The sequence below is a fragment of the Apus apus genome, chromosome Z, assembly GCF_020740795.1.
Source record: "Apus apus isolate bApuApu2 chromosome Z, bApuApu2.pri.cur, whole genome shotgun sequence".
NCBI lineage: Eukaryota > Metazoa > Chordata > Aves > Apodiformes > Apodidae > Apus > Apus apus.
In genome coordinates, this window is record NC_067312.1 from 3490888 (window position 1) to 3505195 (window position 14308).

The 14308-nt window shown below is 44.6% G+C and overlaps 1 protein-coding gene across 1 annotated transcript in view; it reads left to right on the forward strand.

The window, feature by feature from the left end:
- The window catches only part of LOXHD1 (lipoxygenase homology PLAT domains 1), a 154790-nt gene that overhangs the window by 26363 nt on the left and 114119 nt on the right, over nt 1-14308 (forward strand). Inside the window, exons 3-4 of the mRNA XM_051642711.1 lie at nt 902-982; nt 1817-2001. Of these exons, the coding sequence (XP_051498671.1) occupies nt 902-982; nt 1817-2001 (266 nt within the window). The remainder of the gene's footprint in view (nt 1-901; nt 983-1816; nt 2002-14308) is intronic.

Below are 14308 nucleotides of genomic sequence, written 5' to 3' on the forward strand. Positions count from 1 at the left end.
GGGCAGATCTGTGGCTCCACAAGGATCCCACTGGGCTAAGGAAACCCTTTGCTTCATCACCAGGAGTGGGTCCACTCAGTGCCTGGGGGCTAGGGTGGCAGGAGAGAACAGCTCTGAGAGTGGGGAACAGATGTGGAAAGCTTTTTAAGTCCCTGTAAAGCAACTAGAGGTGGATATGCAGTGATCCATATTCACCAGGGTCTTCCATGTTGGTTGGCAAAAAAGGGCTGGTAAATACGGGCAAAATGAAGCTCTTGCTCAACTATTTCTAATGAGCATATTCCAGCCACCCTGGAGAGGGGCAGCTGAAAACATCCCTGTGTTTTTTGCTGTTACCTCTATGTTTTAGATCTGATGGGTAGGGCTAGCAGCATTGAAGAGCCACAGATGAGGTGTGACCAAAGAGATGGAGTTCTTAATATAATTCGTGCTTCATTGGTGTTGCCTTTAAATAACTTCACTGAAGATTATTTTTGGACACCTCTGAAAGCCACTTGCTAATGGGAAAGTCTTAGAAGCCCCCTTAGCCCTTACCTCTATGGGTAATTTATCTGAGGATTTAAAAAAAAAGACCTTTGTCATGTTTTATTCCTGGAGGTGATATGGAATGTGATTCAAGGTTTGCATCTGCTTGGGCCAGCACTGCATTTCCCCCAAAGCTTCCAGTTCAGTTTCTGGAAGAAAACTTAGAGCTCGGGAAAGGAAAAAGTCTGTTAAATGTCAGTACTTAGTGCTAGCCAAAACCTGTTGTGGGAAAGAGGACATTGTAAAGTAGGTCTATTCAGTGCTAGAAATGACATTTTTTCATCCTTAAACACTAACATTCTGTCAGGCCACGAGGCGTGCTTGCTGACAAGGTTGCTGCCCTCTCACCACAGCTTTTGGTGCGTGTGTATTGCAGGAGCAGCACAGCCTTTGAGAGGAGCAAAACAGACGTGTTCCGAGTAAAAACCAACAACGTTGGACAAATAAAGAAAATAAGGTACCCACAGGATGTTACTACCACAGTGCCTGCTCTACGACCTGCTAATCGAATGACAGGCAGTAGAGGCTTTAGCATTGACATGTTTTATTCATTGTTCGTTAACGTGCTCTTATCAAGGTGAAGTTAAGGGGTGGTAAAAGCTTGTTTACTGCCTGAGATTTCAACTGAAGCGTGAAATCACCTATGGTATTCCTTATAACTATCCATGCTCCCCACCAAGAATTGTATTTCTGTCAAATACAATCATGGAGAAAGGCACTTAGGACTGTTTCTTTTGTCCCAACAGAGATAAAAGGGGCTTGCTATTCTCTTTTGCTAAATAAGTGTAATGTAAATGATAATGATTATGTTTAACCACCACCTGACTGACCTAAATGAAATTAAATATTAGTAAGTAGTACAAAGAAAGCTGGGAAAATGGGAAGAGGTGGATAAAACAAAGTAAAAGGAGAAAAGAGCAGAAGGAATACAGGGCAGGAGAAGAGTCACTCATGCAGGGTGAGGTGCATGTGCTGAGAGAACATACAGGTGTATGTATATTGGTGTGCATCCCCTTACAGACAGTAGCCCACTATCACCTATGTTATCTTCATGCACACACACACACAAATACATATCTGTATATCTATATCTATATATAGATATGTTGCTATTTACAAAATACCCTGTAAAAGCCCATAAACCCCACGGAACACTTTGGATAGCCTCGTATAAGAAGGTATTTTGTCAATAGTTGCTCTAGTCTGGCCTAATGTCAAATACTCTGCTGAATTTCGGTGCTAGTGGCCAGTCTTAATCAAAATACCAAACCCAGGGTTGTTGTCCCTCTAGGATTGAGCACGATAACACCGGGCTGAACGCAGGCTGGTTCCTCGACCGTGTGATCGTGACCGACATGAACAGGCCTCACCTCCGGTTTTACTTCCCCTGCAACAACTGGCTGAGCAAGGAGGATGGGGATGGGCTGTACGTCAGAGACCTCATCGGCAGCCTGAATCCCATGGATGTGCCCAAAAGTAAGGCTTTCCCAAAAAGCTTGTCTTTCTGGTGCCTTGTCAGAAAACGCTGGGTTGCGTTGGGATTACTGCAGTCATGTGTAAGGTAATCACAGAATCACAGCATGTCAGGGGTTGGAAAGGACCTCCAAAGGTCATTGAGTCCAACCCCCTGCCAGAGCAGGACCAAAAAAACTAGGGCAGGTCACTCAGAAAGGCATCCAGACAGGTCTTGAAAGTCTCCAGAGAAGGAGACTCCACACCCTCCCTGGGCAGCCTGTCCCAGGGCTCTGTCACCCTCACAGGAAAGAAGTTTCTCCTCATGTTGAGGTGGAACTTCCTGGGCTCCAGTTTGAATCCATTGCCCCTCGTCCTGTCACAGGGCACAAGTGAAAAGAGCTTGTCCCTGCCTTCTTGATGCCCTCATGTATTTATAGACATTAATTAGATCCCCCCATAGTCTTCTTCTCTCTAGACTGAAAAGACCCAGGTCTCTCAGCCTTTCTTCATCAGACAGATGTTCTAGTCCCTTCATCATCCTTGTAGCCTCTGTTGGACTCTCTCCAGTAGATCCCTGTCCCTCTGGAACTGGGGAGCCCAGAACTGGACAACACTCCAAGTGAGGTCTCACCAGGGCCGAGTACTGTGGTCTACACTAATATGAGTTGTCTTTCTATTCAGTGTAGAGAGATACAGGAAGATTCAGAATGCCTCCAGAGGGTAATTCCTTCTTCCAATGTTAGACCTGACATCTTAGAGTAGAATAACTCACTATTTGGAGAAGCTCAGTTTGTTGGTTGAGTGCTGAAGGACCGGTGATGACTACTTCAAATTAGATTGAGTGGAGACGTGTAGATGAGAGGCATCCCACCCCAGAAGATGTAGCCAGCATCATCGTGTACTACCAGAAGAGGCAGTTCGGTTGCAGACCTGTATGTAAATTGAAGTGTTTCCAGGCTCTGGTGATGACCTGCAGGAAATTTCCATAAACCAGGCAACCTTCTCACTGTAATTCCACGCCTGTTTACTGCATGTGTATAATATCCATATTGAACTGGAGCCTGTTTTTCAGAGTGGTTTTAAGCTAATGATGTTGAAACAAAGCCAGGACAGCTTGCAAGCCAGAAATGCTCTCCCAAACTGATACCAGTGTGTAGGCCATGTGGGAACGTGTGGTGCAGGCAATGTGAGTGGGAAGACAATGGAGATGTGAAAGTGGAGCCCGCAAAGCAGCCTCAGGTGGTATGTCAGCAGTTTATCTGCACGTGCTAATGAGGAAACAGTTGTGTTCTCCTGGTGACCTCACCAATGCACTGCTTCTGCCTGGGAGTTTAATTTTGGCTGTGGAAGTTGAAGTGCAGCCACCTCTAGGCACAGGTTTGAGGAAAAGGAGAGGTATAGCTTGGTGCAAAAGAGAGGAAACTCGTGTTTTTGCTAGCAGCACATCTTTTTGAGAATAAGTAGTAAATTTCTGGCACTAGTATTGGCATGACCAATTATGTAGGTCCGGCTTTTGGTAAAAACAGTTTATCACCAGACTTAATAAAGTCCTTTTAGCACTGATAGATGCTCTAGAAGAGCAAAGTGTTGTTATTCCTATTGCAATCCTGTTTGAAGGTAACACTGAAACGATACATCATGACACTGTACCTGGATTGTTAAAGAAATCTGCTCTATTAAGATATGACCTCCTAGAACAGTTTCAGTATGTTGAAGGAGTAACTATGAAAAGGTACTTCATGTGAGTTAGCATGCACAAATAACATCTGTTGACAAGAAAGGTATGTGGGATTTAATAAATGCAGGCCCCTCCAGGGTGGGTGCCACAAAGGAATGAGATAGTGTCTGGAGATGCTCTGCCAAATCCCCACCCAGGTACTGCCAGGGCTCTGTGCACCCAAGTCCTTTGCTGCTCTTTTATCAGTTCAGTTTGTGAAATGGAAGAGTTAAGGACACTCGAGGGGCAGGAAGGGTCTGGAAAAGGCAGTGGATAAGTCAAAGGAATACACAATTAACAAGAGGTTCCCTCGAGGAGGAAGTCAAACATTCAAACATAACAGATCTTTAAATGGTATGACAGTTTATCTGAATTTATTATTGCCCCTGCCTAGGAGAGCTGATTCAAAGGAATGCATGTGATTTCCTCCATCCTGTTCAACACCTGTCCCTCAGCAGGAAAAGATTTGTGAGCTAAACCCTCAGCTGGTAAAAATCAATGCAATTCCAATGAAATAGCTGGAGCAACTTTGCATTCCACCAACCAGATAGCCAGTCTCAAACACTTATTTTTCTGGGGAAGTGTTTTTTGGGTTAGAGATCAACTGCTCACTGTGTATTGGTGCAGGACAAATACAAACAAGATTGTCTCCTGCCTTGGGCAGACGAACGAAGAGATTTAACAGGGCATTTGCCAGAAATGCATCTGTTCTCATCACCTTTACCAGATAGAAGAGCCCACTCTGGAGTGGCACAAGCTGGATGCTCTGCTGCTGTCTGGGTAAATGCAGGGAGCTGGGCTGAGGCCAGCAGCATGGGTGAAGGGTTGAATGCCTTCCAGGTGGCAGGTCTGAATCTGTAAGAGGAGAGGGTTAGCTCAGCTATCTCAGGTTGCAGTTCCCCTTGAACCATAATTAATGAAAGATAAATATTCTTAGGCTGCTGAGGTGAACTGTCAGCTGCAAATGTAAATTTATCTGAATTCATTTGGTTCCCTCTGGTTTTGTAAATGTCTGAAATGATACTGTGATATGATTTACTTTGTGCATACAGGTAATTTCCCATAAATGTGGTTGTTTTTGTTTTGGTTGTGGGTTGTTGTTTTTTTGTTTGTTTTTTTTTTTTCCTTTGAAATGGATTAAACTGTGGTGTTTGCTCTTTGACCATTAATATTTTCTGGGCTACTAGACAAATGAATAATTACATGCTTTGGTGATTTTATATGTATGTAAAGGAAGATTAGTTACTCCCTCTTAAGTCCACGTTCCCATTAGCAGTGTCCAGTGCCATGCCCTTCTTTTTTTGTCATGTCTCCTCAGTGACTGTTCCCCTTCTTCCTCTAGCTCTTTGTAAATCACCCAGGCACTGTTGTTGCAGATCTCAGTCTTGTGCTTTACTTTCATGCTCCTTTTGCTGCCACAGTGTGATATGTTTTTGAAGGTAACCAAACAAGTTTCCTCCGTGTTCCCTCTCCTGCCACATCTTCAGCTTTTGATCATCTCCTGGAGAGCTTTCTCATCTTTGTCATGAGGATTTACCTTCCTTTCTTGAACTGGAGATCACTGCTGGGACGTGCATCTTCTCTATGATACATGTGGAATGTGGACTGGACAAAAATGATTTTTTTTTAATGTCCTATTTTTGCTTTTTTGAAGCTCTGTAGAGGCATTTGAAGAATATTTGAAGGGGATTGTTGATACTTGGACCAAAAGCTACCAGGCTATGGGGAGACTCAGCCCCTTTCTTGGTGAGGAGCACAGGCCAGGTGGAGAATCCCTGCAGGGCTGTGGGCTTTGAAGAGGTTAATTTAAAGGGAAAAAAACAGAGACGTTTTCAAAAGTCATAGAATGACAAAATGGTTTGGGATGGAAGGAATCTTAAAGATTATCTTGTTCCAACCCTCCTGTATTGGCAGGAACACCTGTCACTAGATCAGGTTGCTCCAAGCCCCATCCAGCCTGGCCTTCAACACTTTAAAAATTGTGGAGAAGAGTATGTTCAAAAAGACAAGTAAACTTTGGGGACACACACACACACACACAATGCAGGGTTCATCTCTTGATCCACATGGAGTTACATAGGATGGCAGAAATACTTAGTGACTGCAGATGCTTGAGTGATTGCATTTACTTATCTGAATAGAACACCTCCTGTCAGGTTCCCTGTTGAATGCCACACATTTCTCAAGGAGAACAAGTTGCATTTTAAGTGTTCCTGCTTGAATGGTCCTCTATTCCCTGTATTCACATCTATGACATTGTACGCCCATGGCCCTTTGACAGTGATAGTGCCACAGATTCTTATTTACCCAGCAGCTGCTCTTGGTAGCCTGGATTAATTTACATTACAGGTATTAATTACAAGGAAGGGCCATTGTTCAGCCTTGTGCTGCTTTGCTGTGCTTATGAAGCCTTAGGATTGTATGACAGTGGCTGAGCCTTTGTGCAAGACATGAGCTCAAAACTGAAGTCAGGTGCTGGTTTTCCTTTGAGCTTTGGGGGTTTTCAATAACTCTGAGGGTGTCTGATGTCCTACCAAAGTGGTGGGGGAGGAGAACATTAATAATAGCTTGTAGCTGCACTAGTAAGAACTACTGACCCACTGGAGATGCAAAAGCAAATTAAGTTTAGGAGCCAGTTCCCAGCCCATTGTCTGATACCTGCAGACTGGTCATGAATCACTTGTGAACACTCTGTGGACAGACCCTTATGTCTTCCATGCCATGAAGAGTGTAATTTGGTTGTTTTTCACTTTCCTTGGTTGTCTGCAGCCCCGGAGCTGCTCTGCACCCTCTGCAGGTGGGACACCAGGGCAGTGACTTTCTCCATCCCTGCGTGTGATGAGTACAACTTTTATTGCTCAACTGTAAAGCAGGGAGTCTTGAGATTTGGCCTTCAGATAAACTGAAGAGTGTTTTGAGATGTAAAACTGGAACATATTTGCAAGGCTATGTTTTGTCCCAGTTAATAAAAGAAGCTGGGGTCTGGTTGGGTTAGATGATGTGTTAGTTATCCATGGGCCTCCTTCTCTCTGGGGTAACAAGAGGCTTTTGTCACTATCTAGCTGGTTGGGGTTAGCCTGAAGTGTATCCTCCAGTTTTCCTCAGAAAGAAGGGAAAATTTGTGGTTAGTTGCCACCAACACATATTGGCTGTTCTTCATTACCTTTGAAACCTCTCTCTCTAAGCAAAACAATTCTCTGGACTTGCTCTTTTCCTGAGAGAAAGCAGGAATATTCATCCACAAAGGAGGCCTTTCCTCACTTGGTCCTTAAAACCGAATTCAAGAGCCCAGATACTTGAAAATTTCTTTGGTCTTTGTTGTGATGGTAGTTTATGCTACCTTGTCAAATTCTGGTCAATTCTTGCCAACTTGCCTGTTGCAAACAAGGTTCAGAGCCAAGAGCTGATTTCCAGCTGGCTCCTTGGCCATCATCACCCTGGAATTTTTTAAGATTGAACACGATGGGCTATAAATATGCATGGGAGAGCAGCTCATGTCAAATTGTTTCAAGGCTGCATATTCATGGTAGGACAGAACCTCCTGTGTGACCTCAAACTGTAAAACTCCTCTATTCTCTGCTTTTTCTGGGTAAAATTTAGTTTAATTAATCTATTAATAATGAATGTGTTTATAATGGGTGCCTTGCAGTGGTGTGTAGTGAGGAGCAGGGCAGTTACAACCCATAGCACACCTAGACCTTAAGGATGTGAACATCCAACAGTTGTCTTGCCTTTATTTTTTTCATACTTAAAAAGACTATTTGATAATGGTTTTTATTTTAGGTTTTGTCAGTATTATGTCAAAACTGATTGCAGGACCAGATCAGGTGTAGCTGTGCTGTACCAAGGGCTAAGCCTGCACTGGTTCTTGCAGGCAGACAGGAGTTTTCTGCCTTGCTGAGACAGGGACCAGCTTTGAATGGAAAGGTCAGTGGTTGTGTCAGTTCTGGCCTGATTTGGTGTTGATATATTGTACCCATGCAAACCCTGAGAGGCACATCCTAAGGGATAATGGCTGTAAGGTCATACTGAGAAATTGAGAGCTGGATTCCTGTAAAGGTAGAACAGTGGCAAAAGGTGCCTGTGTGCTTCTACATGCAATGGGTAGCCTTGCCTTTAAGAAAAGAGAACAATATGTATTACAATTACAAATGAGAGAAGTTCAGCTGATAGAGTTGCAGGTCAGCCCCAATCCATTAGTCTTTCACAAGCTGCTTTGAATCATTGGTCTGTCCTCATCTGGGGCAAAGTTAATGAGATCACAGGAGGAGACTTGGACAATTTGTGTTCATGGTCGGTCAGAGGAGAGGAGCACAGGCAGGGAGAGAGACATGGAACGGTTTCCTTTGAAGGCAGGAGAAGCAGTCCTGGCAGTGGTTGTGAAAGCAGTCTGTGCACATGAATAAGCAGCCTGTGCTGGACTCCTTTGCCTGGTGTGCCTTGGAAGAGCATCTCTGCAAGCACACTCAGAATTAACATGCCCTGGATACTCTCTGAGGTTTTTAGATCCACTAGGACCGAAAACTCATATATTTGAGGTGGGAATCTGAGCTGTGTAATTTCTTTCTTCTGCCAAGGAGTTTGTATTGTCCAGAGTTTTAATGTTGGCTGACTTGTCTTACAAGGCACTGACCTGGCTTGAGGAAACATTTGGGCAGTAGATACTGATGCACACGTGTGATGTTGAGTCAGTAGCTAAATCCTTCCTATCCCAATGGATACCCAGGTCCCTCAAGGCTGGACTGGATCTGAACTGAAGCTGTGGCCAATACTTCTCTGTAAGGTATTGGCACAAGAAGCTCTGATAAGGAGCCACATTTTGGATGTGGAACACTTGGTTGATGACACTTGACAACCTTATTTTACAAATCACCAGGCCTGGAGACTGGAGATGCTCCTTCTTCCTCAACCAGGATTCAAAATTAGGTGTTACATTTTTGAAATTTCCATAACCAGCAAACCTAAAAAGGTTATTTCCGAGGAGGTAGAAGATGGGGGGAATGAAATATTAATAGTTGTCACCTGCTCATCAAACCTCATTTTTATTTACATTGGGAACTGGAAGTGTATAATCAGCACAGGAAAATGCAGCTAAATATATTTATGAAATAAATATGAGTTGTTTACTTTTGAGTAATGGTGAATACCCCCTGTGTTCAGGATGGGACCTTGCTGTATGATGAGATACTCAATAAGCAAGTTTGCAGAAGGAGTAACAGATTTTACTACCCAGCTGATAACATTGGAAAAAAACCTGTTATGCTCTCTGGCACATGGAATATCCAAAAATGTAATGAGTTGTTGGTTGATTTTTAAATAAGGATTTTACTCTCCCTGCAAACTTTGCCCATCTTGTATTGCCATGTTTAATCAAAGGCAGTTATGGACATTTTACTTGTAATGCATTTCTTGCTTGTTGTTTTGTCTTTAAAGATGGGTAGAGGAAATGAGAAACTGGATTGCTGAAATAAAAAGAAACACTGGTGAGTTGTAAACCAAATGAAAACAAGATGCACAGGGCTCAGAAATTGAACGGAAATAGAGATTTGTAATTCATGTAAAGGACCTAGTTTTCAAGAGAAAAAAAATTGGAGAGGCATGAGACTTATCTGTGCATGGCTGGTGTATAGATCTATTGGTATCCAATACTAAACAATATGTTTGTGAAGATGGGGGATAATTTTGACCAAATATGTCTAGATATTGTAATTCTTTAATATCAGTTTTGAAATAAAAGGAAGTTTATTTAAATTTATTATTTATTCAAAGAAAGACTGAAGTACAGTGATAATATTATGATTTTTATATACTACCATAAAATTATTTTACTCTTCATTCTGAGCAGAAATGTTTTACCCAATAGGTTATTTTCAGTTAATTCCCCAATTTTGATAATAGCAGATCTGGAGGAAGCAGGAAGCAAATATTTTTTTCTTTTGTGGGCTGCTACCCTGGATTTGAACTAATGAAAACTCATGAGAAATCTTAGAGATGAACAAGGATTTCAGCACCACTGCCACAAGGTGTGTTGCTCCGTGCTAAGCTCCATGTCTCTGCAACCAAACCTCTACTGTCTCTTGAGGAAGGTCGTTTAAAGTTCACTTGAAAGTGTCACCTTCACTTGGAAGTCACAGTAGGAACATCAGTTTAGCATATTCTACAAGCAAAGACTCCTGCATGGGGTAGATTGCCTCTCACAGGCTTTTCAGGGGGACGATCCAGGCTGAATCCTAATATATGTATTAACTGCTTGATGTCTACTTTGATGTGGCAACAGCCACACAAAATGGGGCCTGAATCTTGTGGTCTGGGGGCAGGATGGGGAGACCAAGTGACTTGAGTTCATTATAGGAAGAGCAGAAGGGAATATTCAGCAGAGCAAATATGATTGTTTCCCTTTCCCTTGTCTTACGCCTGCTGGGTGGCAGCAACAATATCTGCTTCTCAAGAACACACTTCCAGAGAGCTCTCCTGAGACAAATGGTTGCACCAGCCTTGCACCCTCTCTGCTACCTTTGGCAGCTTGCACCCCAAAACCATGCAAATGCTCCTCAGCCTTTCACCCCAGTACCCTTTTCTGCTCAAAGGCAATGCAAACCTCATGCTTTGTCAGCATCATCCCCTTCACTCCTAGCGTGCTCATAACCTACATCTCCAGGTTGAACCCTTGGTTTAAGGAGCTTGTCACCACCTCTGAAGGCACAGCTCTTTCAGAAAGATAGCTGTCAATCACCCTTGAGAAACAGCAATGATTTTCAAGCTCTAAAACAACCCTTTGAATTCAATGCTTTCCCTGGATGGGGAAAAAGTGTGTGCAGTTGCTTTGTGCAAGGACAAGCCATGCTTTTGAGGCAGAGCTGGCTCCTGGTGAACTCAGCAGGGTTCCCCGACTTTTGCAGGGGCTGCTTTAGGTTCTCATTATGACTTGCATCTGCGTAGCTTTCTCTAGGGTCCCTGCTGCTGCAGCAGGCAGAGGAGCAATAATTAGTGCTGGGTGCTTTCCTCTCTGCAGTGCTTGCAGCCTCCCGGGATGGTGCTGTGTTGTGTGAAGAGGCATCTTCACCAGAAGGTCCAGAGAAGGTCATCTAGGAAGAGATGGTGTTAGCCTGGTGTGATGGACTCTCTCTCAGGAGAGACAAGAAGTAAATTCAAATGCCTGCTGTGAATCAAACACATTGGGAAGCCACATCCCATCTTTCAGCCCTTTGAATGCTGCTCTGACCGAGAAATCTAGCTGTCCCTGAGGAGTGTGCTGTCAGAAGCTGTATAAAGGAGCTTCCATTTTGACAAGTCAGTGCTTTCCATCAAGAAGAGATTTTGTCAGACAGCTTCTGGTGGGCTGGAATGACTGACTTGTTCTGACAGCCAGGAACTGAGGCATATGGACTTTAAGCCACCTTCTCAAGTGCATGCAAAAAGGCTGTGGCAGATTGGGACTGAAACTGCGCCTTGTTTGCAGACCCAGCCCTCTGCCTCTCCCTCTAGCAACAATTATTTGAGCTTTTCATACTGGCCACAAATGTATTTCTTTGCCAGCAGCAATTCTGAGACAGTAGCAGTGCCTGTCCCCTACCCACTCCCCCCTTCTCTCTCTTCTGGAACCTGCCTGCTCAGTGCTGAGCAGTACAGGATGGATCTTAAACATTGGCACCCTTGGGAACACTGTGGAAACAGAAGGATAATTGCTAAAAGTTGCCTTGTGAAAAGAATCCATCGCTGCCTACGACTCAGCTCCCTGCTTTTAACCCAGGGTGTTTTGCTTCTGAAGGCTGTGACGTTTCTTGGTGGCTGGATTTCGAGCTGCTGACCTGCTCCATGGCAGGCCAAGCCCTGCGGAGGCAGACGGGGATGCCTAGCAGGGATTTCACTGTGCCCTGCAGGAGGAGATGACTCTAGGTAATGAAGCACAGCTGGCTTTGTTCCCCTGCCTAAACCTGGTGCTCCTGCAGCTACAAGCTCAGCAGCTTGTGTGTAAACACCCTATCTAATGTCCCAAATATTAGTGACAAGATTTCCTTAGGCAATTCCATCCTGTGGCATTTCAGATGACCATGATACCATATTGGTAAATAAACAGCATTAGCAGATGAATATCACATGGCTGAACAGTTAGATGTAGCTTGCAGGTGGAAGGATTTAGCTAGGATGTGTCCTTGCATTTTCCACGGTCAGAGGGAGGAGAGAGGTTGCACAAGAACAGCCAGGGGTGCTGGGGTTGGATTAAAAAATCCTGGGTAGGGTGTAGGGCTACTGCTGCATCCCTGACTCCTTGGGTTGGAGACGGCAGTGGGACCAGCCTGGAAGGGGTAAAAGGGGCAGTGCCATTGCCCATAATCCCCGGGAAGCAGGGCTGGAGTGCTTGTAGCATCACAGCCCTTCACCTTTATTCTTCACAAAAATAAACCCATCTGCTCTCAGTGGAAAGAGCTTGATTCCAGCCCACGGTGCACAATTAACCTTCCCTCTTCGCTGCTGAACGCTGTGGCTGAGTTGATTAGAAACAGACAAGCCGCCTGTCTGTCACACCTCTGCTGAATTAATGCAGGGGGGGTCATATCAGTTAGTGCCACCCCGCTGCTTCCCGGAGATTGCAACAGAGCAGACACACAGCTGCCTAGAAAGGGAAGGTGCTCTAACTGTGCGGGACATTTGCGCTTGTGTGCTGCAGTGGGAAGAGGAAAGAAAGCAGAAAATAGTTACTGCTGGATTTTTGATAGCTGTCCTGCACTTGGCATCTTGCAGCTTGTGCCTCTGAAGCTGCTAATTTTGCTTCTAGGAAAGCTGCCCTCTCCCGTGCCTGTGCTGCAGCAGCCTGCACTGCTAGATGGAGTCACAGCCCAGTGCGAGGAGAGGCATTCAGAAAAAATAATATCCAGGCAACATTTTGGTCTTTCTGTTTTGTGGATGAACCTAGGGCCATGTGTTGAGATTGAAAAAAGCCAACTGTGTATTTCTGAAAAGATGAAGGTTACTGTTTTAAATAATGCTTGATTAAGGGCTTACAGAAGAGGAAACAACATCCGCCCATGCTTGAAATGAAGAGTGCTTGACTTCAGCCAGATCTCTGCCTGGCTGCAGTGAGACCCTTCTCCTCCATCCTTCTAGCAGCTGAATCCTCACTGTGTTTTTGAGACCTAGCATCCCTTTCTATTTGAATTTGCACATCCATCCACCGTGCAATTCCGTGAGATGTGCTGATGTATGAAGCACAGAAGGACGCCTGAGCAGAATGAAGAGCTACTCTCTCTGCTGCAGCTGAGTGTTGATTTGCTCAGAGAGGGAGGGAGCACTGGCAAAAATTCAGCGCAGCTCTAGAGTGATCCCTTTTGCTTCCTGAAGCTGAAGGAACTGAAGCTGTCCTGCATGCAGGGCTGAGTGAGGCAGGTACAGGGACTGGCTTGAGTGCAGAAGGTGTCAGAGTTGGCAACACAGACAAATGAAAACAAAAGAGGAAAACCTAGAGAGCACACACACAGTGTGATCCCGTGGTTTGTGAAGCAGGGCTGTGCTATGACCTAAGCTTTGCTTGTGTTTCAGAGGATGACATAAAACCCTGGCAGCACAGTGCCACCAGCCCAAAGTGATAGCCAAACTCATTGCACATCTCTGTGGGCTCAGGAATTAGCTCCATCACTGGGATCTCCGTGCTGACACTCTGACAGCAGCATCATGTGTGTGGAGAGCCCTTAGGAGGACCTGGTGTTCTGAGCAGGTTGTCAAGAGATGTCATCATTTACTTCAGACCTGAAACACAGTGATGCTGAAAACACTTTCAAAGCGCTGTGTCAGGCAAATAATTTCACCAGGGAGAAACTTCTTGTTGCTCAGATTTACTTCTGCAGAAGCTTTACAAGGTGCCATTCCTGCCTTGCTTTGGGTCATTGCTGGTGATTGCCTTTCATTGACTTGGTCTCTACATGTCCTCCTCGGTGCTCTGCACGTGTTCAGGCATCCCTCTGGTGTGTACTTCAGAGGCATAAAGCCTGATGCTTCAAGGTTAATATACCTTTTGTCATTTCTGTTCCTCCTGTGGATCCTTTGATCCCACTGGACTCCTCTGCCCCCCAAAAAAAATGAGTGGAAAATTGATCAGTGACATCAAAATAAATATTCTAGAGTAGGCGCAAGGAGCAAAGCTTCTCTAAAAATGTAGTCTGTGATTAGGGATGTACAGCGGGTCACTTTTAGTTAGAACAGCTTAGTGGCCAAAGGGGAGCTCTAAACTGCACCATCTCCATCCTTGGCTAGTGCAAATGAAACCCTTTGCTGTTAGCAGAGCACTGCCAGGTTGTAAGAGCTCTCAGAACTGAAGCAAAAGAGTTAAAGAGAAACATGAAGGCATTTTCTCCCTTCTGTGAGCCTGGCTCTGCCCTCCTCTTTCTTGTTACTTATTATATATTGCACTTTTATCATTATTCTATTTCCAATGGCAGGTTTTGTGGTGGGGCGCCAAGAATGTCAGCTCATTTCTTAGCCCTTTCAGAGCACTTCCATTACACCATGACAGGTGATTTTCCCTTCTGTTTGGGCTCTGCCCTTGTACTTCTCCCTCCAGGAGCTCAGCATATCTTTGTAGTTGAGGGGGTGGTCCAACAACCACTTCTCATACAC